Below are 23,504 nucleotides of genomic sequence, written 5' to 3' on the forward strand. Positions count from 1 at the left end.
CAGTGTTCATGATGTCTCTCAGTGTTCATGATGTCTCTCAGTGTTCATGATGCCTCACAGTGCTCATGATGCCTCTCAGTGTTCATGATGCCTCACAGTGCTCATGATGCCTCACAGTGCTCATGATGCCTCTCAGTGCTCATGATGCCTCTCAGTGTTCATGATGCCTCACAGTGCTCATGATGCCTCACAGTGTTCCTGATGCCTCACAGTGCTCATGGTGCCTCACAGTGCTCATGATGCCTCACAGTGCAGTGCTCATGATGCCTCTCAGTGTTCATGATGCCTCTCAGTGTTCATGATGCCTCACAGTGCTCATGATGCCTCTCAGTGTTCATGATGCCTCTCAGTGTTCATGATGCCTCACAGTGCTCATGATGTCTCAGTGCTCATGATGCCTCACAGTGCTCATGATGCCTCACAGTGCTCATGATGTATCAGTGCTCATGATGCCTCTCAGTGTTCATGATGCCTCACAGTGCTCATGATGCCTCACAGTGCTCATGATGCCTCACAGTGCTCATGATGCCTCACAGTGATGCCTCACAGTGCTCATGATGCCTCACAGTGCTCATGATGCCTCACAGTGCTCATGATGCCTCACAGTGCTCATGATGCCTCTCAGTGTTCATGATGCCTCTCAGTGCTCATGATGCCTCACAGTGCTCATGATGCCTCACAGTGCTCATGATGCCTCTCAGTGTTCATGATGCCTCTCAGTGCTCATGATGCCTCACAGTGCTCATGATGCCTCTCAGTGTTCATGATGCCTCACAGTGTTCATGATGCCTCACAGTGCTCATGATGCCTCACAGTGCTCATGATGCCTCACAGTGCTCATGATGCCTCACAGTGCTGTGCTCATGATGCCTCACAGTGCTCATGATGCCTCACAGTGCTCATGATGCCTCACAGTGCTGTGCTCATGATGCCTCAGAGTGCTCATGATGCCTCACAGTGCTCATGATGCCTCTCAGTGTTCATGATGCCTCACAGTGTTCATGATGCCTCACAGTGTTCATGATGCCTCACAGTGCTCATGATGCCTCACAGTGCTCATGATGCCTCACAGTGCTCATGATGCCTCACAGTGTTCATGATGCCTCACAGTGTTCATGATGCCTCACAGTGCTCATGATGCCTCACAGTGCTCAGTTTTCTGCTTCACAAAGCAAAAATGTGTTGGCAAAGAGTCGGATCTGAGCATCAAGACCTGTAGCAGCACGCGTAGCTGAAGAACGCGTTTGAGGCTCAGCATCATCAACAACAGGGAGGTGACCTGTGATAATGAACGTCATGGTGGACAACGCCCGGCTACAGTTCCAGTCTAGCCGGCACCACATGGAGAGCCACAATGAAGACATCTCCTCCGACTGGCTCTGGAGGCTCCGCTGAGTACGGTGCTCCAGTCCCCAAGTCCCTCAACAGCACCCTGCGTGCAGACTGAATCTGGTGGTGGGGGTGGGGCGCTACAGCTATATTTTGCGCATTGTACACCTCCACACTCGCATAAACATTGTGACATCATCAGTGTGTGTGACACAAAACTCATGCCAACTCATGCACTCAACCGAGCCATTGTGACATCATCAGTGATGTCAGTGATGATAAAGAAATACCTACAGACAATCTGCAGATATGAGAGATTTTGGATGACAAACATCGTACGTAGTATGTCTCTTTCTCTACTCTCTTGAAAACACAAACACACACACACACACACACACACACACACACACAGTATACACAAACCTGCACATTCTCCCAGCTTTCCTGGTGGACACTGGCACGCATAGCGCCCTCTGTTGGCGTCGGTGGAGACGCACTGCATGTCTGCCGGACATGACTGCTCTTCACATTGCTCTGACAGCACAGCACAACTGGCATCTGTAGAGAGAGAGATGAGAGACAGATGAGAGAGACACACACAGAGAGACAGAGAGAGAGACACACACACAGAGAGACAGAGAGACAGAGAGAGAGACACACACACACACACAGAGAGAGACAGAGACACACAGAGAGACAGATAGAGAGAGAGACAGAGAGAGAGAGACACACAGAGAGAGACAGAGAGACAGAGAGAGAGACACACAGAGAGACAGAGAGAGAGACACACAGAGAGACAGATAGAGAGACAGACAGAGAGACAGAGAGAGATGAGAGAGAGACACACACAGAGAGACAGAGAGAGATGAGAGAGAGACACACACACAGAGAGACAGAGAGAGAGAGAGACACAGAGAGAGACACACACAGAGAGACAGAGAGAGAGAGATGAGAGAGAGACACACAGAGAGACAGAGAGAGAGAGAGAGACACACACAGAGAGACAGAGAGAGAGAGATGAGAGAGAGACACAGAGCAGCAGAGAGAGAGATAATTTAAACAATGTATTGTGTACTGTAGATGTGTTGATTGATGACAGCATTGGAGGTGTTTATGTAGTTAGTATGTAGGTGTTATAGATGGCTTATGAAAACTGAATATTTGACTATGCTTGTAGGAATCAGCTTTCAGATGCATCTCGATGCATCTTAAATCGATGCATCACTTTTTCCCCCCAATAAATTATTTACTTTTTCTCACTTTCTTTTTTCTCACTGTGTGGCTACTTTTAAAATAAAAGTGCATTTGGAATTGCATTGTATTATGATCCATAATTAAAATAAACAAATGCATGCTTCCATTATATTTTATTCGATTATTATTATTATTAATTTTTTTTATAATCGATTTTTGACATTTGTGAATCGATGCAGAATCGTGCACGTCCGCATCGCGATGCATCTTATAATCGATTATTTTTTACACCCCTATTGTGGGGTCATAGGTTCAAATCTCCACCCCGGTCCTTTCTGTGTAGAGTTTGCGTGGGTTTCCTCCCGCAGTCTAAAGCCATGCTGTGTTTGTATAGTGTCATAATGTAATCTAATACAATGATGCTATGTAAAGGCCATTGAGACATGCTTGTGATCAGGGGCTATAAAGAGAAGTGAACTGATCAAGGTGAACCACCTCACAGTTAAAAACACTGACAATGTGTCTAATGAGAAGAAGCAGCTTTACATAAGTTCACTATTTAAAAGAGAGAGAGGCTTGAATGTATGAACACTTCTCAGCTGTGCTGTTTTAAACCTATTCACTAATGTTAAGTAAAAAAAAAAAAAAATCGAAATAACTTCAATTTCTATTCTTGGACAAAAAATATAAATTCCAGCCCTTTCAATGACCCATGTCTATTTATAACTATTTTCAAAAACTTTCAAGGCCTTTGATTGGTCTCTGTCACGAGGCCGTGCTGCTCACCTGTGCAGGTGCAGCGGGACGTGCGGTGGAAGCGCGGGGAGACGAAGCTGACGCGTGGCGTGCTGTAGGTGGCCAGGTTGTGGGAGTCCAGGACGATGCTCTGCTCGCACTGCGCGCCGCCGCACTCCAGGCCCGAGCAGTTCTTATCCAAGATGGCCGACACGCGCAGCACCTCCTCCAGCTTGCGTCGCGACGCGCTGAGCTTCTGCGTCAGGTAGGCCGCCTTGTAGAGCCCGCCCCCCGCCGTCTCCACAGCAACCAGCAGGTCCAGCTGCTGCGTGCCGCCCACGGGCTGCAGACTGAGCACGTGCAGAGCGTCCAGCTGCTGCGAGGAGGCCGCCTGCTGCAGCACCTGGTGCAAAACATCAGCTGGTCAGTTTGACATCAGGTAGCACAGAGTTAGTTATCAGTTGGTCAGTTTGACATCAGGTAGCACAGAGTTAGTTATCAGCTGGTCAGTTTGACATCAGGTAGATTTTTTATCCCATTTTTATCCCCCATTAGTGCTAATTTAATTTATTTATCCTGGTTGCTGCTCCACCCTCTGCCGATCTGGGGAGAGCCGAAACTGGCTCCATGCTTACTCCGAGACATGGGCAGTTAGCCAGCCGCTTCTTTTCACCTGACAGGGGAAGCTTCACCGGTAGGACATAGCACGTGAGAGGTTCACGGTATTCCAACCAGTTCCCCTCCCTCCGAACAGGCGCCCTTAACGACCAGAGGAGGAACCACATTAGTAACCAGGATATTGCATGTTTTGGTGAAGGGGTTCCTATATGAAGGAAACCCCTGGGAGGCACGGGGAGAACATGCAAACTCCACACAGAAAGGCCCTTTTGACAACCCCACCCCATGCGGACGGGCACGCATTCCTTCAGCGTTCACAGCGTCCCAGGTGGGAATCGAACCCAGGACCTTGGAGCTGTGAGGCGACAGTGCTTACCACTGCACCACCGTACCCCCCAGCTGGTCAGTTTGACATCAGATAGCACAGAGTTAGTTATCTGGTGGAATGAACATTTTTCCATTGATGTTTCGTAAAATCCTTATGAAAAGAGTTTTACTTGGACAAACCCAGGCAATTTAGGTGTGAGATTCATCACAAGAGACCATAGAACATTTGAACGCCTGACCAAGTTGGAGACAACACGGGTGCTCAAACCTGCGCCCCTCATGTTGGTATAGGCAGGGAATCTACACGACCTGGACGCCCTGGGTGTGGTTTTCATATAAGCCCCTACAGCAGGGATACTCAACTTGCTTTGCCGGGGGTCACTTTCATGAAATGAGGGCCAGTTAATAAACAAACAATATACATTTTTCTGTAGCGGATTGTAGGTTTTTGTGGTGTCAGCCGGAGTTTAGTCTGACAACGTTGTGCACACCGGATAGTTAGTTAGGTTAAGTTAGTTAGGTTAAGTACATACATAAGTGCCTCGGTAGCGAGCAGACGGCGGTATTTGACAATTTAGCTGGAGCTCAGTCAAACTTTATTTCATGTTAGTTTTTATTGTGAATTAACGGGCCGCAAGTTGAGTATCACTACCACATTTCTCTTCTCACTCACGTCTATTGACTTCATGTGTTTGGATCTTTCTGTGTGTGAAAACAGATAAAGAGTGAGGCACCTTCAGCACGCTCTTCAGGTGCGACGCCACAAAGTCGTGCGGTGCCACGCTCTCAAAGCGCACCGTCACCGCCTCGCGCAGCATCTCGGGCGACGCCTGCTCCACGTGCACGCTCACGGGCACGGGCACGGCGAAGCGGCCGTCGCTCACGCTGGCGTTCAGCGAGTAGCGGCCGGCGTCCAGCCCGCCCAGCGCGATGATCTTGCCGTCGCGCGGGCTGATCTTGAAGAGGCTACGCTGGGCCGGGGGGGCGTGGCCAAACGTCAGCGCGTCGTAGGGGTCGGCGTCGGTGGCGTGGAGCTGGCCAATCACGCCGCCGGGAAACTCGTCCTCCATGGTGACGATGTGCACCTCCAGAGGCAACGCCACCGGCCGGTGAAGGCTCTCCTCTATCACCCGAACTGTCAGCATGGAGGAGGAGGACAGACGAGGCTTACCAGAGTCCTTCACCTGGGAGGGAGGAGAGGAGAGAGCAGAGAGCAGAGAGGAGAGAGGAGAGAGCCGAGGAAAGAGAGGAGAAAGGAGAGAGAAGAGAGGAAAGGGAGGAGAGAGAAGAGAGAGAAGAGGAGAGGGTAGGTTGTTAGGATATATAAATTTAGTAGTGCCTTCACGACTACTACTTTTTAGTCATCATCGACTACCCCAAAGCATTAGTCGACTAGTTGCGGGAGAGGTTTCATCTTTTCTTCACCCAATGGAAATGAACCAATTCAAAAAAAGAAAGATGGCAAGAAAAGCGATTATGCGATAATCAGCTTGACCCGGCGTGTCTTTTTGTATAACCGCGGTAATGCGATAATCATGGCAGCCCTATGTGGTACTTACGGGCAGCCTTATACATATTGCAGCTGACGGTTTTATCTGCTGTAAGTATTTCCACACTGTTGACTGTAGTGGAGCATGTTTCTCACTGCCTCTTGCTTATATGTTACTGCAGCGTGCTAAAAGCACAGATGAACCATGAGTTCATCTGTTCATCTTTCATAGTCTAGTCTGTGGACGCTAGAGAGGCGCGGGCTGCAGTTATAACCGCGGGCGGGGCAGATCATAACAATAAACATTCTGATTCATAGCGGATGGGTTGGGTGAAATGATGTATCATTAATGAGGAACATTAATATTAATGACGTGATCTAGTCTATGAACGTATTTTAAGCTTTATTTTTCGTCAGGCACATGTTAGCCGTCTATATAGCCTAGTTAGAAAGCAACTACCGTACCCCCGAAGGACCCAAAGCAAACAAATAGCCATGTGTCCTGCTCTTACTCCTTATATGGTCAATGATGTCACCAGAACGACGAACGTCACACAGGATTCTCCACTGTAGACACGTTGGAAGAGAAGACGCGACGCGCTCCTATTATTTTCCCATACAGGTCAATCCAGTCTTGATCTAAACTTAAAGCTATAGCGTTAGCGTTAGCCTACCCACCCAAACATCATCTAAACATGAGAAACCAGATACATGTTGTGATCTACAATTAGTGTCATTCGTTTGGTTAGTAGGAATAACTTGCAGGTAGGTAAACTATGACACCAAATAAGTTATGCTGTAACATATTAACACGTTCACTGCCATTGACGAGTTATCTCGGCTTACAGAATCCGACGGTTCACTGCCAAAGACGAGTTATCTCGGCTTAAAACATTTTTTTTTTTTTTTGACGGTGGGACGTGGATCAACGCTCCCCACGTCTCCTATAAAAATATTGGAGTCAGCGAACGTGTACAACCCATTCCACGGACCCACTAAGTGGCGACAGTGCTCTCCACACTAGGAAAAGCAGATCCAAAACTGTAGGGTAACGCGCGAGGAAACCATTCTCTACAGTAAAATGGATTGGCGAAAACGCTTTCACTTTCCCGCATTATCGCGCTGGGAGCTGGCGGTGGGGGATTCCAAAAATAGACTGGGTGGAAAACACTTTGAAACACGCAGCATAAAGCCTAGAATCGCACAAAGCTTCATCAAAGCTCTCAAACCCAAGAAACAAGTGAGCCCTATCCACACTCGCTGCCAGGGAGGGAGGCTGCTCAAACTCGCAGCAGCAGCAGCAGCAGCAGAACACTCGCTTGTGACAAACGCTGCGGAGGAGAACGCCCACGGAGGGAGGAGTTGGAAGCAGAGGGGGGTTTCCTGCTGTTATGGAGGAAATTACTGTTCAAAACTATTGTTTAGATGTCTGACGTCTTACTGATGCCAAAAATGAATGGTTAAAGTGACTGTTCTATTGAATTTCACAAAAAGCCATTTATCTCAGAATAAATTTCCAGACGCTGAAACCATGCTGTATTCAACTGCTAATGCTTACATAACTACTAACTCTACAAACTAACTCTTTTAGACAGAGAAAGCACACATTCTATTAGTTCTTTTGAGATATTGTGTGTTCACAAAATCTTAGCAGAAAAGAATCCTCGGGTCTTGAAAGATGAGCCAGAATCCTCAAAAAAACCCTCTGGCAGAACCTACCTACAGTAAAAAAAAAAAAGGCTGGCAGTGAATGTGTTAAACTGATAACTGATTAAATATAAAAAATGCATCACATCCTCCCCAATGACGGCCTTGCCAGCGGGCCCCAATCTGATCAGATCTTTGCTTTTAGATGTTTTATTACAGAAAGTGTATGAAACTCATGACCAAAATAGTCCTACATTCTGTGATTGTGTTATTTATGGGTGGAATTATAGTGAAAGTAAATGATTCCCCCTTTTCCTGTGGACCCCCTGGAACCCCTTCAAGAGGGTTACCGGACCCCCCTTTGAGAAGCACAGTGTTGTATAACTGAATGATTTGATAGCAGCACAGAAGTAAAGTAGCACATAGTGTGAATAAGGACGTTGTGGCTGTTAACTAGCTCACTCTGCTGGCTCCAAAGCCAAGTTCAAAGCAGCATCAAAAGAGAGAAAGGAGGCCGCACAGCAGCCAGTCTGGAGCTCAGAGCCTCAAAGGCTCCGTGAAGAAGCTGAGATAGCTTTTCATCTGGCATGGTGGAGGAGGACGTGCAAACATTTCAACATGCCTTAACTAGCTGCTGCTCACAATTCCTTCCCTTTTTGATCGAGACAGTAGAGAGAGAGACATTTTCTTTTTCGCATTCTTTAAGTGTTTCAAGGTCTTTGCACACAGAGTCTGTTCTGTGTGGTTTTTTTTTTTTTTTTATGTTTTCTTTTATAAGTCAGTCATCTCTGTAAAACACCCCTCTGTGTCAAACAGCTCGCAAAAGGCTTTCGACTGATGCAAAAGACACAGAAATCCAACCTGATTGGAAAACTTTAATGACCGTCCAAAGTTTCAGAGTCTGTGTGTAAACGTGAGCGACACAACATGAGGTCATATTTTAATTTTAAAACGTGCGATCAATTTTGGATGAAAAATATGGACTTTGTGTGCAAAAGCCTTAAATATTTCACACAAAACTTTTCAATTGTGTCTTCTAATGATGGATAGACTGAGTGTGCAGCCTTTCTCTAAACTTATGTTAAGAAAATAATGTTTCAGTCATTTCAAAAAGATTCAACAGATTTTTTCACAGCTTGTTTCTCTTCAGTCTTCTGTTGAATCATCTTCTCTCCTGTGTTGTGTTATTAGTCTGTTTAATCCTCCTCTCTCCTGCATTATTAGTCTGTTGAATCCTCCTCTCTCCTGCATTATTAGTCTGTTGAATCCTCCTCTCTCCTGTGTTGTGTTATTAGTCTGTTGAATCCTCCTCTCTCCTGTGTTGTGTTATTAGTCTGTTGAATCCTCCTCTCTCCTGTGTTGTGTTATTAGTCTGTTGAATCCTCCTCTCTCCTGCATTATTACCGTAAATTCCGGACTATAAGCCGCGGCTTTTTTCCCGTTTTTTGGCCCTGAGGCTTATATAACGGTGCGGCTTATCTATGGATTTTTTCAGAAAAAAAAAAAAAATACAAATAAAATCTCTCTTTTTTAGCACTCTTTCTAACTATAAATCCACTTCTGTTTTAATTTCCTCTCTTGCCCTCTTTTCACCACACCGCGGACAAAAAATAAACAAAGGTGGTGTTGTGTTATGTTGTTTTGTTGAAATGTTACGGTAATACGGTAAATGGGAGCTTCCTCAAACAGCCATCTCTTTCCCGACAATCCCCTCTGTGCGTGACCCCTTACATATGGTAATTACGGTAAGCAAACGGCCACTCGGCCAACAACTCCCTCCCCCGACTACCAGGAGAAAATCACAAACTTCGGCGAATTCACACAAAGGAAGATCAAGGAATATTCACAACAAGACGAGCAGTAGAAGCAACACTCTCTCACTTACCATGGGGAAGGTACGCAGAAATTCACACGACGCAGCTTTCAAGTTGAAAGCAGTCAATCTCGCATTAAAAGAGGGAAACAGAGCAGCAGCGCGTAACCTGGGCATCGACGAGTCAATGGTGAGGCGTTGGAAGGTTCAGCAGGAGGAACTGTCTCAGTGCAAGAAGACCAAAAAGTCCTTCAGAGGTCATAAAAGCAGATGGCCCGAACTTGAAGATTCCCTTGAAGATTGGGTGTTGACCCAGAGAGCAGACGGCCGAGGCGTTTCCACGGTGCAGATCCGACTGAAGGCCAAAACAGTCGCCACCGAAATGAAAATTGAACATTTCATAGGTGGCCCATCTTGGTGCTTCCGATTCATGAGACGAAAGGGACTGTCCGTCCGGGCGAGAACTACTGAACAACTCCCTCCCGACTACCAGGAGAAAATCACAAACTTCGGCGAATTCACACAAAGGAAGATCACGGAATATTATAGGAGTGTGAAAACATCCACAATCACCAACGGGTTCCAAAACGCTGGACTGCTGCGGGATGAAGAGGATGACGCCGCCACAGCTGGCGCTGAGGGCCGTCAGAGGCTTCAGAGGCTGTTCGATGCCGACAGTGACGAAGAGGAGTTCGTTGGTTTTGAGTGACAATGAAGGAGAGAGGAGAGTGGTTGACGAAGCCACCCTGAACATGTTCGTTTCCGACACTGAAGATGAGGACTTTGGTGGTTTCAGTACGCAGGAAGAAGAGGAAGACGAGGATTAGTGACTTGACTTCTCTGGTTACAGCCGTTTGCTGCACATATAGCCTATTGTTGTGTGATTTTGTCTGGGGATTAGTGACCTGACTTTTGTTTTGTTTTGTTGAAATGTTAATAAATGGGAGCTTCCCCAAACAGCCATCTCTTTCCCGACATTCCTCTCTGTGCACGAACGCTTACATATGGTAATTAAACATCAAAACACCCGCGGCTTATAGTCCGGTGCGGCTTATATATGTAAAAAAACAGTCAATTTTGGTGCTGCGGCTTATATACCGGTGCGCCTTATAGTCCGGAATTTACGGTAGTCTGTTGAATCCTCCTCTCTCCTGCATTATTAGTCTGTTGAATCCTCCTCTCTCCTGCATTATTAGTCTGTTGAATCCTCCTCTCTCCTGTTTTGTGTTATTAGTCTGTTGAATCCTCCTCTCTCCTGTGTTGTGTTATTAGTCTGTTGAATCCTCTTCTCTCCTGCATTGTGTTATTAGTCTGTTGAATCCTCTTCTCTCCTGCATTATTAGTCTGTTGAATCCTCCTCTCTCCTGAGTTGTGTTATTAGTCTGTTGAATCCTCTTCTCTAATGCGTTGTGTTATTAGTCTGTCAAAGTCAAAATCTCTCTTTTGATTTGTGCCAGGTGATGTCACCACGTGCTGTATTGCAGGAACAGATGCAACGATAAAAAGCTCTTCAAAGTTAAGGTTCATTTCCTGCTCAGCTACAGTAAGCACCCTGATTGGCTGACTAGATGTTAGAAGGAGGTTGACTCTACCTGGATCTGAATAACGTATTCGGTTGCCAGGTCTCTCCGAAACACCTGATTGGCCACCAGCGTCCCGTCTCTCTCCAGCCCAAACTCTCCGCCTTCGTTTCCTGACAGGATGCGGAAGTCAAAGGGCGGGCCGTTATGGGAGGAGTCCTGGTCGATGACGGACAGCTGCAGGATGCTGGTGCCGATTGGCTTATTCTCCTGGGGGGGGGAGGGAACACATTGGTCACTGTTTGTCTTTTCTTGGCTCAAAATGTGTTGGAAATGTGTGTCTTTTGTTTAGCGCATGCAGTCACCTGCCTAGGTGTGTGTGTGTGTGTGTGTGTGTGTGTGTGTGTGTGTGTGTGTGTGTGTGTGTGTGTGTGTGAAACATCTGGCAAATTAATGAGAAACTCTCTCCACTGTCTCAGCCGCTGCATTAAGATACGTTGACACTTAATAATAGATGCATTCACAATAAGCACAGGCAAAGTGCTGATTTGATCAATAAGACAAGATATATTAGAAATATAAGGTTTTGAAAGTCAGAAATCTCAGCACCCGGCCAATTAAGTAACATCAATTGTTGAGTTTTTGGTAATGAGCAGTGGTGTAACAAAGTATTAATACTTAAGTATACAGTACTTACTGAGTATCTGTACTTTACTTGAGTATTTATATTTCTGTCAACTTTCACTTTTACTCCACTACATTTCCAAAATAAAATGGATACTTTTACTCAACTACATTTCCCGCAAGCATCTTAGTTACAAAGTAAAATCTGAAGAAATTGCGTAGCCTGCAAGCAAGCAGGTTTGGAAAATCAGTGCTCCTAGTTTGCAAGTTACGTTAATCACAATCCACACGCTATTCCAGTGGGTGGCTGTAATCAACATAACTTGTTTGCCAACCACTATAAAAGTCAACAAGAAGAAATAGACTTCCATGGCATGTATTTTGCTTGCTTTTTTTAACAGCATTTACTTGTACTTTTACTTTCAATACTTAAGTACATTTAATATCAGACAATTACTTTTGATACTTAAGTACAGAAAAGATGAGCTACTTTAAGACTTTCACTCAAGTAATATTCTAATGAGTGACTTTTACTTTTACTGGGAAGATATCTTTACTTTTACTCAAGTATGATTTTCGAGTACTTTATACACCACTAATGAGCAACAGCTGTATCAATCGTCGTTGTGTGCTACAGTATGGCTACTGCTATAAACATTCACACTATTGAACTAATCACACTAATCACATTCTCATGTGTGCTTGTGTGAATATCCACTGGCTCACAGAGCGATCAGTCAGCTTTACCTGTATGACAGTGGTGAGGTTGGCCGGGGAGAAGGTGGGCGGGTTGTCGTTGATGTCGGAGACGTCTATGTTGACCATCACAGTGGAGGACATGGCTGGCATGCCGCTATCCAGAGCTCTGATAGCTAGTGAGTAGCCTGAAACCTGCAAGGACACACACACATAAGCCCCGTTCAGACGTGCATTGGAACTCTGCAGTTACCCTGAAGGGGCCCGGGTGGCGGTGTATGTATGAACCACATCGTAAGCTAGTATCAGGGGCGAGTCGGCCCCCCTCCCCTCCAGAGTGCTGTGACGTAGCTGAGCTAAGCGAGTGGGAGGAGGCGGGGGAGCCAGAGAGAGACAGGCAGCGTGACAGATTATTATTATATAAATAGTTGATGTGAATGAGCGAGTGAGCAAACACAGTTTCAGTTTTTCCAAATGAAGCTGGAACCTGCTCCGTGTGTCAGCCAACAGGCTGTTTAATGTGGAAAATAATACATTTTCAATCGCCTCTGTCTGTGTAATTGTGCAGAATTGTTCTTTTATAAAAACCTCACCGGAACTCCTTATATTCGCTAGCTCTTAAATTCGCTGGCAGCACACAGGGCGTGAGTTGTGGGGTTGTTTAATTAAGTAGCGTTATGCACAAACGATTATATGCACAAACGTTAGCGAGCAGTTATGACCCATTATGTATTTTTAGCAAATGATCAGGCTCTGCATGTTATGCTAGTTTGTTGAATGTCAATGCCTCATGTCTGAATTGGTACAGTTCATTTTATCGCCCAGGTCAGCTCAGGAAGCAACCCTGAGCTGACCTGGAGTTCATGTCTGAAAGTGGCTATAGAGGGGGCGTCTAAACTTACACAGTAACGTATTCAAGGACAGACACATACTGTAGAGGGGTGTCCAAACTCACACAGTAACGTATTCAAGGACAGACACATACTGTAGAGGGGTGTCCAAACTCACACAGTAACGTATTCAAGGACAGACACATACTGTAGAGGGGTGTCCAAACTCACACAGTAACGTATTCAAGGACAGACACATACTGTAGAGGGCTGTCCAAACTCACACAGTAACATATTCAAGGACAGACACATACTGTAGAGGGGTGTCTAAACTCACACAGTAACGTATTCAAGGACAGACACATACTGTAGAGGGGCGTCTAAACTCACACAGTAACGTATTCAAGGACAGACACATACTGTAGAGGGCTGTCCAAACTCACACAGTAACGTATTCAAGGACAGACACATACTGTAGAGGGCTGTCCAAACTCACACAGTAACGTATTCAAGGACAGACACATACTGTAGAGGGCTGTCCAAACTCACACAGTAACGTATTCAAGGACAGACACATACTGTAGAGGGCTGTCCAAACTCACACAGTAACGTATTCAAGGACATACACATACTGTAGAGGGCTGTCCAAACTCACACAGTAACATATTCAAGGACAGACACATACTGTAGAGGGGTGTCTAAACTCACACAGTAACGTATTCAAGGACAGACACATACTGTAGAGGGACGTGTCCAAACTCACACAGTAAGGTCAAGTTAGAGTGATTATTGACCTTACATGGCGGCCATTTTGAATACTCACATTGAGGAAACTGTGCCCTCCCGGAGACTCCGGCTTCAGTCTCCCACAATGTAAAAAAATGAATTCCCATTTATTTTTACAATACATAACTACAGAGAGAGAGAGAGAGAGAACTGAGGGATATGTTTACATTTGAACATATTTTGTCCTCTAGCTAGAGTCGAGCGTAGGTAGCTAGCTAGTAGCTTACTACCTAAGCTAACTAACGTCGTCGTGGTTGTTCTCGAGGCTGCTGGCTAAATTGGTAATTAGGCTCGTCTGTATTTTGTGATCACTTATGTGTTGAACTAATTCTACTTTTATACTGTATGTATGCCAATCCTGCAGGCGGACTTCCCTACAGCAAGTGTTCAAAATGGCCGCCACCACGTGAATATGAAGGTCCATTGACGCATCAATGTAGCGTAGCAAAGCTGCTAAGCAGTTCTCTGGAGAGCTGAGCTATGCAACATTAACAATCCACCGCTCATTACTGTGCATTCTAATGAGGTGCAGGTGTACGGGCTGCCTGGAAGCCATTAACACGTTGGAAGTAGCCTAGTTGAGCACCATGTGTGGATTTCACCACATCAGTGACAGACATGGCATCTTTAGCAAGGTGTGTTGCAGACGTGTTGCAGGCGTGTTGCAGACGTGTTGCTGTTGACGACGTGTTGACATGAACATGACGGCACAAAGTCTCATGGTGAGAAGCGTGACTGAACTGTGATTTCTTTGAGCCAGATTGCCAAAACAAGGCAATTGCATTGAATTGGACTCACAAGAGGGTCCATGCCATAGCATATCAAAATCACACGCAGGTGCTAAGTAAGCCGTGCAGGGTTAGCCCCTATGTCAAAGAGCGTGGAAGGAAAGAGACGACACTCTGGCCATTTTTGGAAACAGAATGCGCCTCGCAGTGGTCAGCTGCGGTAGCGCTGGCCCCTATAATCAGCCTCTCTAAACAGTAACTCAACGGGAGTTGAACCTCGGGTCCTTTTCATTAGCTATTTATCTTGAAAAAACTAAACAAAGAAAACGAAAAATTTTGCTTAGTTTCCACAATATGGTTGTTGTTTTACATCCCTGCACTACACCACTTCAATCAAGATTTGCAGTACGCCCGGAAAAGATGTGAATCCCCAAAGTTTAGAGTGTTCTCCCGTTGAGTTACTGTTTAGAGAGGCTGATTATAGGGGCCCGCGCTACCGCAGCTGACCACTGCGAGCCTGTGCGAGGTTCTTTTGGCGCTGTCACGCTTCCAAAAATAAAAAAATGGCGGAGGCTGCTGGGCGCTGATGTTGCAATGGGGCAATATGGAGCTGTCATTTCATTCCATAAAAGTTCTTTGCCTATGTTGAGCAGGTCAGGTCAGCCCCTCCCCCCCCCCCCCCCCCCCCCCCATCTCATATGTCTACTAGCCTACTCCTGATTGGTCTATCCTCTCGTGCTACAAATAATGACATCATGCTACAAACGGATAACACTTTTCACCGCTTGAAAAGATAGAAAACAAGACAAGACATACAACAGAAAACCACAACAACTTGTAACAGTCACAAATGCCTAGATCCTCTGTTTTGGGAACATTGTTTGGTTGCAGTAACATATTGGTCCACTATGTGGCGCTCCTTGTTTTGTATTGGCTTTACGGCAACAGCTTGCTTTACGTTACTCTTCTTCTCAAGTCTTCCTCCATGCAAGACGCAAGAACAGTCGTCTCTTCAGTAACAACTTGGTGTGTGTGTAAAACTATAGCCTATCTGTCTACAGGTGTGTGAGAGATTAGCACCGTAGAGACCAGGCATACAATATGGTCGACAAGTGTGTCATGTTAGCTGGCTATCCAGGAGGCTAATAGAAGCTACACAACACCACCAAGCCTGTTACAAACTCAACATGAAACGTGTCATCAGTTCATACAGTATATAGCCTACTGTACCTCACCATGTCATCAGTTCATACAGTATATAGCCTACTGTACCTCACCATGTCATCAGTTCATACAGTATATAGCCTACTGTACCTCACCATGTCATCAGTTCATACAGTATATAGCCTACTGTACCTCACCAGTGTCTTCTGAGCCTGGATGTGTCACAACAGCAGCTCCTCCTGTGGCTGCTTAAAGCCTACGATGCTGTTCTCCCACTCATCCAACTGAAGCGACGCATCAAAGTGTACGTTAAACGTCTCACTGTGAAGATGTGTTCACCTCAGTCAGTCTACGTCTCACTGTGAAGATGTGTTCACCTCAGTCAGTCTACGTCTCACTGTGAAGATGTGTTCACCTCAGTCAGTCTGATGTCTCACTGTGAAGATGTGTTCACCTCAGTCAGTCTATGTCTCACTGTGAAGATGTGTTCACCTCAGTCAGTCTGATGTCTCACTGTGAAGATGTGTTCACCTCAGTCAGTCTACGTCTCACTGGGAAGATGTGTTCACCTCAGTCAGTCTGATGTCTCACTGTGAAGATGTGTTCACCTCAGTCAGTCTGATGTCTCACTGTGAAGATGTGTTCCCCTCAGTCAGTCTGACGTCTCACTGTGAAGATGTGTTCACCTCAGTCAGTCTACGTCTCACTGTGAAGATGTGTTCACCTCAGTCAGTCTGATGTCTCACTGTGAAGATGTGTTCCCCTCAGTCAGTCTGACGTCTCACTGTGAAGATGTGTTCACCTCAGTCAGTCTGATGTCTCACTGTGAAGATGTGTTCACCTCAGTCAGTTTGACAGCTGACTCACTGTGAAGATGTGTTCACCTCAGTCAGTCTACGTCTCACTGTGAAGATGTGTTCACCTCAGTCAGTCTACGTCTCACTGTGAAGATGTGTTCACCTCAGTCAGTCTACGTCTCACTGTGAAGATGTGTTCACCTCAGTCAGTCTACGTCTCACTGTGAAGATGTGTTCACCTCAGTCAGTCTGATGTCTCACTGTGAAGATGTGTTCACCTCAGTCAGTCTGACGTCTCACTGTGAAGATGTGTTCACCTCAGTCAGTCTGATGTCTCACTGTGAAGATGTGTTCACCTCAGTCAGTCTGATGTCTCACTGTGAAGATGTGTTCACCTCAGTCAGTCTACGTCTCACTGTGAAGATGTGTTCACCTCAGTCAGTCTACGTCTCACTGTGAAGATGTGTTCACCTCAGTCAGTCTGATGTCTCACTGTGAAGATGTGTTCACCTCAGTCAGTCTACGTCTCACTGTGAAGATGTGTTCACCTCAGTCAGTCTACATCTCACTGTGAAGATGTGTTCACCTCAGTCAGTCTGACGTCTCACTGTGAAGATGTGTTCACCTCAGTCAGTCTACGTCTCACTGTGAAGATGTGTTCACCTCAGTCAGTCTACGTCTCACTGTGAAGATGTGTTCACCTCAGTCAGTCTACGTCTCACTGTGAAGATGTGTTCACCTCAGTCAGTCTACGTCTCACTGTGAAGATGTGTTCACCTCAGTCAGTCTGACGTCTCACTGTGAAGATGTGTTCACCTCAGTCAGTCTACGTCTCACTGTGAAGATGTGTTCACCTCAGTCAGTCTATGTCTCACTGTGAAGATGTGTTCCCCTCAGTCAGTCTACGTCTCACTGTGAAGATGTGTTCACCTCAGTCAGTCTATGTCTCACTGTGAAGATGTGTTCACCTCAGTCAGTCTGATGTCTCACTGTGAAGATGTGTTCACCTCAGTCAGTCTACGTCTCACTGTGAAGATGTGTTCACCTCAGTCAGTCTACGTCTCACTGTGAAGATGTGTTCACCTCAGTCAGTCTGACAGCTGACTCACTGTGAAGATGTGTTCACCTCAGTCAGTCTACGTCTCACTGTGAAGATGTGTTCACCTCAGTCAGTCTACGTCTCACTGTGAAGATGTGTTCACCTCAGTCAGTCTACGTCTCACTGTGAAGATGTGTTCACCTCAGTCAGTCTACGTCTCACTGTGAAGATGTGTTCACCTCAGTCAGTCTGATGTCTCACTGTGAAGATGTGTTCACCTCAGTCAGTCTACGTCTCACTGTGAAGATGTGTTCACCTCAGTCAGTCTACATCTCACTGTGAAGATGTGTTCACCTCAGTCAGTCTGACGTCTCACTGTGAAGATGTGTTCACCTCAGTCAGTCTACGTCTCACTGTGAAGATGTGTTCACCTCAGTCAGTCTACGTCTCACTGTGAAGATGTGTTCACCTCAGTCAGTCTACGTCTCACTGTGAAGATGTGTTCACCTCAGTCAGTCTACGTCTCACTGTGAAGATGTGTTCACCTCAGTCAGTCTGACGTCTCACTGTGAAGATGTGTTCACCTCAGTCAATCTACGTCTCACTGTGAAGATGTGTTCACCTCAGTCAGTCTACGTCTCACTGTGAAGATGTGTTCCCCTCAGTCAGTCTACGTCTCACTGTGAAGATGTGTTCACCTCAGTCAGTCTATGTCTCACTGTGAAGATGTGTTCACCTCAGTCAGTCTGATGTCTCACTGTGAAGATGTGTTCACCTCAGTCAGTCTACGTCTCACTGTGAAGATGTGTTCACCTCAGTCAGTCTACGTCTCACTGTGAAGATGTGTTCACCTCAGTCAGTCTGATGTCTCACTGTGAAGATGTGTTCACCTCAGTCAGTCTACATCTCACTGTGAAGATGTGTTCACCTCAGTCAGTCTGATGTCTCACTGTGAAGATGTGTTCACCTCAGTCAGTCTACGTCTCACTGTGAAGATGTGTTCACCTCAGTCAGTCTGATGTCTCACTGTGAAGATGTGTTCACCTCAGTCAGTCTACGTCTCACTGTGAAGATGTGTTCACCTCAGTCAGTCTACGTCTCACTGTGAAGATGTGTTCACCTCAGTCAGTCTGATGTCTCACTGTGAAGATGTGTTCACCTCAGTCAGTCTACGTCTCACTGTGAAGATGTGTTCACCTCAGTCAGTCTACGTCTCACTGTGAAGATGTGTTCACCTCAGTCAGTCTGATGTCTCACTGTGAAGATGTGTTCACCTCAGTCAGTCTGATGTCTCACTGTGAAGATGTGTTCACCTCAGTCAGTCTACGTCTCACTGTGAAGATGTGTTCACCTCAGTCAGTCTACGTCTCACTGTGAAGATGTGTTCACCTCAGTCAGTCTGATGTCTCACTGTGAAGATGTGTTCACCTCAGTCAGTCTATGTCTCACTGTGAAGATGTGTTCACCTCAGTCAGTCTGATGTCTCACTGTGAAGATGTGTTCACCTCAGTCAGTCTGATGTCTCACTGTGAAGATGTGTTCACCTCAGTCAGTCTATGTCTCACTGTGAAGATGTGTTCACCTCAGTCAGTCTACGTCTCACTGTGAAGATGTGTTTACCTCAGTCAGTCTGATGTCTCACTGTGAAGATGTGTTCACCTCAGTCAGTCTGATGTCTCACTGTGAAGATGTGTTCACCTCAGTCAGTCTGATGTCTCACTGTGAAGATGTGTTCACCTCAGTCAGTCTACGTCTCACTGTGAAGATGTGTTCACCTCAGTCAGTCTGACAGCTGACTCAGCGGCTAGCTCTGTCCTCGCTCCACCGTCCCTTCAACAAAACTCACCCTCATATTCATGACTGTGGTGAAACGCCACCATGACACTTCCCCATATACGTTACTCCACGATGCTGGAATGTGCTGTGGTTTCACGGCTGGCCTGATGGAATATAGAAGGCTGGCCTGATGGAATATAGAAGGCTGGCCTGATGGAGTATAGGAAATCAAAATGCAGCGATTTCCATGCAAATCAATTCAGTTCCACATTAGACAGTAGTGACAGACGCTAATCGAGTATAATCGCCCGTGTTGCCGCGCCTCTCTGCGCCCACTTGGATGGGTGTTGAACATAATGGCCCTGATAAGGGTCTGATGAGGAGGCTCTGGGCGTGACCTTTGACCTGTGGAAACGACAAGTGCTTTCAGAGCGAGGCGACAGTGGCTCACTTCACTGGATTGAAGTGATCATAATATCAGCTTGAGGAGGCTCGTCCACACGAGGCTTTTGCACACCAAGTCCGTATTTCTCGTCCGAAATTGTCGCACGTTTGAAAATAAATACGACCTCATATTGTGTCACTCACGTTTACACACACTTGACTGCGAAACCTTTGTCCGTCATTAAGGTTTTCGGAACAGGTTCGATTTTCTGCGTTTTTCCGCATCAGTAGTAGTCCAGGTGCCCTGGGTGTCTGGAGGTGGTCTGTGCCCAGCCATGGTGCTCTTAGCCTGGGTAGTGGCAGTAGCCTTTTGTGAGCTGTTTGAGCCATGTGTGTGTGTGTGTGGGGGAGAGAGACAGAGGAGGGGGCAGCCGGAGAGACGTGGTGCTCCGCTCCACCTCACTGGCTCCTCTACGCTCCCTCTCCCCGGGGCACCACAGCCGGCTTGACAAGGTGAAGGTAAGTCCGGTCTGGAGCTCCTGTCCAGTGAGATATGGCTACAGTACCATTCCTCCTGTCCAGTGAGATACAGCTACAGTACCATTCCTCCTGTCCAGTGAGATATGGCTACAGTACCATTCCTCCTGTCCAGTGAGATATAGCTACAGTACCATTCCTCCTGTCCAGTGAGATACAGCTACAGTACCATTCCTCCTGTCCAGTGAGATACAGCTACAGTACCATTCCTCCTGTCTAGTGAGATATGGCTACAGTACCATTCCTCCTGTCCAGTGAGATACGGCTACAGTACCATTCCTCCTGTCCAGTGAGATATGGCTACAGTACCGTTCCTCCTGTCCAGTGAGATATGGCTACAGTACCATTCCTCCTGTCCAGTGAGATACAGCTACAGTACCATTCCTCCTGTCCAGTGAGATACAGCTACAGTACCATTCCTCCTGTCCAGTGAGATATGGCTACAGTACCATTCCTCCTGTCCAGTGATATATGGCTACAGTATTGTTCCTCCTGTCCAGTGAGATACAGCTACAGTACCATTCCTCCTGTCCAGTGAGATATGGCTACAGTACTGTTCCTCCTGTCCAGTGAGATATGGCTACAGTACCATTCCTCCTGTCCAGTGAGATATGGCTACAGTACCATTTCTCCTGTCCAGTGAGATACAGCTACAGTACCATTCCTCCTGTCCAGTGAGATACAGCTACAGTACCATTCCTCCTGTCCAGTGAGATATGGCTACAGTACCGTTCCTCCTGTCCAGTGAGATACGGCTACAGTACCATTCCTCCTGTCCAGTGAGATATGGCTACAGTACCATTCCTCCTGTCCAGTGAGATATGGCGACAGTACCATTCCTCCTGTCCAGTGAGATATGGCTACAGTACCATTCCTCCTGTCCAGTGAGATACGGCTACAGTACCATTCCTCCTGTCCAGTGAGATACGGCTACAGTACCATTCCTCCTGTCCAGTGAGATATGGCTACAGTACCATTCCTCCTGTCCAGTGAGATATGGCTACAGTACCATTCCTCCTGTCCAGTGAGATATGGCTACAGTACCATTTCTCCTGTCCAGTGAGATACAGCTACAGTACCATTCCTCCTGTCCAGTGAGATACGGCTACAGTACCATTCCTCCTGTCCAGTGAGATACAGCTACAGTACCATTCCTCCTGTCCAGTGAGATACGGCTACAGTACCATTCCTCCTGTCCAGTGAGATACAGCTACAGTACCATTCCTCCTGTCCAGTGAGATACGGCTACAGTACCATTCCTCCTGTCCAGTGAGATACGGCTACAGTACCATTCCTCCTGTCCAGTGAGATATAGCTACAGTACCATTCCTCCTGTCCAGTGAGATATGGCTACAGTACCATTCCTCCTGTCCAGTGAGATATGGCTACAGTACCATTCCTCCTGTCCAGTGAGATATGGCTACAGTACCATTCCTCCTGTCCAGTGAGATATGGCTACAGTACCATTCCTCCTGTCCAGTGAGATATGGCTACAGTATTGTTCCTCCTGTCCAGTGAGATATGGCTACAGTACCATTCCTCCTGTCCAGTGAGATACAGCTACAGTACCATTCCTCCTGTCCAGTGAGATATGGCTACAGTACCATTCCTCCTGTCCAGTGAGATACAGCTACAGTACCATTCCTCCTGTCCAGTGAGATACAGCTACAGTACCATTCCTCCTGTCCAGTGAGATACGGCTACAGTACCATTCCTCCTGTCCAGTGAGATATGGCTACAGTACCATTCCTCCTGTCCAGTGAGATATGGCTACAGTACCATTCCTCCTGTCCAGTGAGATATGGCTACAGTACCATTCCTCCTGTCCAGTGAGATATGGCTACAGTACCATTCCTCCTGTCCAGTGAGATATGGCTACAGTACCATTCCTCCTGTCCAGTGAGATACAGCTACAGTACCATTCCTCCTGTCCAGTGAGATATGGCTACAGTACCATTCCTCCTGTCCAGTGAGATACAGCTACAGTACCATTCCTCCTGTCCAGTGAGATATGGCTACAGTACCATTCCTCCTGTCCAGTGAGATACAGCTACAGTACCATTCCTCCTGTCCAGTGAGATATGGCTACAGTACCATTCCTCCTGTCCAGTGAGATACAGCTACAGTACCATTCCTCCTGTCCAGTGAGATATGGCTACAGTACCATTCCTCCTGTCCAGTGAGATATGGCTACAGTACCATTCCTCCTGTCCAGTGAGATATGGCTACAGTACCATTCCTCCTGTCCAGTGAGATATGGCTACAGTACCATTCCTCCTGTCCAGTGAGATACGGCTACAGTACTGTTCCTCCTGTCCAGTGAGATACGGCTACAGTACCATTCCTCCTGTCCAGTGAGATACGGCTACAGTACCATTCCTCCTGTCCAGTGAGATACGGCTACAGTACCATTCCTCCTGTCCAGTGAGATACAGCTACAGTACCGTTCCCCGAGCTGCTGCCATGATCTGCCTTCTCCAGTCCACATCACAGCTGCTGCAGTCAGCCCTGCTGCCTGTCACATGTCATGTTGTAACGTGCATACAGGAGAGGACAGATATCTGTCATGTTGTAACGTGCATACAGGAGACATACAGGAGAGGACCGATATTTGTCTCGCATTGCAAACAGGACGACAAACTTATTCATAAAACGCATCGGACTGCAGTGTGCAAGGTGTCTGTGTGAAACTATTCTTTTTCAGATGACACATAAAAAAACGCATATGAAACAAACCTAAATACCTTTAGTATGTGGCTGTCTAAAGGAGTGGGGAGGTCATGCTATAGAATAGCTAGATTGTTTGTATTGCTAAAATCTGTTTTTTGCCAACCTTGTGATTACCATTTGGCTTGTATTTGATAAGTTTCTTCAATTGTGTTCGTTGATTGTGTTTAGTTAGATCTAGCTAGACACTAGGGATGTAACGATAACCGGTTTTAATGATAACCGTGATAAAATTCCTTACGATAACCATACCGTTTCAAAATGTCATTATCATTAAAACCGTTTTACCGTGATTACCGTGGTACCATGATTACAGTGCTTTGAAAAACATGGTAAATACTGTGCATCATCAACCAAAGTTGGCAACCGTCTCCCATATCTCTCTCCCAGCAAATGTGCAGCCTTGGAGAAATGATTTCAGTGAATGTATCAATCCTTTTTGGGTCTGAGTTTTCAATATAAAACGTAAAATGATTTCAGTGAGTCTCTCAGTACTTTTGGAACATTTTCAGCAATTCTTTATGAATACCATGATAATACGATAACCGTGATAATTTTAGTCACGATAATCATGATGTGAAATTTTCATACCGTTATATCTCTACTAGACACATTCTCTGTAATGTCCTTTGTGTTTAGTTAGATCTAGCTAGACACATTGTGTTTAGTTAGATCTACTGTAGCTAGACACATTCTCTCTAATGTCCTTGAGACGCTTGTGATTTATGGCTATAAACAAACTTG

The 23,504-nt window shown here is 46.2% G+C and overlaps 1 protein-coding gene across 2 annotated transcripts in view; it reads right to left on the reverse strand.

The window, feature by feature from the left end:
- fat3a (FAT atypical cadherin 3a) overlaps nt 1–23,504 on the reverse strand; it is a gene marked incomplete at both ends in the record, with an annotated part of 251,969 nt that overhangs the window by 36,305 nt on the left and 192,160 nt on the right. For both annotated transcript variants that reach the window (XM_083637169.1, XM_083637168.1), the window contains 5 exons: nt 1,753–1,887; nt 3,310–3,661; nt 4,938–5,387; nt 10,745–10,942; nt 12,044–12,187. In XM_083637169.1, coding sequence (XP_083493295.1) covers nt 1,753–1,887; nt 3,310–3,661; nt 4,938–5,387; nt 10,745–10,942; nt 12,044–12,187 — 1,279 coding nt within the window. The remainder of the gene's footprint in view (nt 1–1,752; nt 1,888–3,309; nt 3,662–4,937; nt 5,388–10,744; nt 10,943–12,043; nt 12,188–23,504) is intronic.

This window comes from Poromitra crassiceps (assembly GCF_964638095.1).
Source record: "Poromitra crassiceps genome assembly, chromosome: 5".
In the NCBI taxonomy this organism is placed as follows: domain Eukaryota; kingdom Metazoa; phylum Chordata; class Actinopteri; order Beryciformes; family Melamphaidae; genus Poromitra; species Poromitra crassiceps.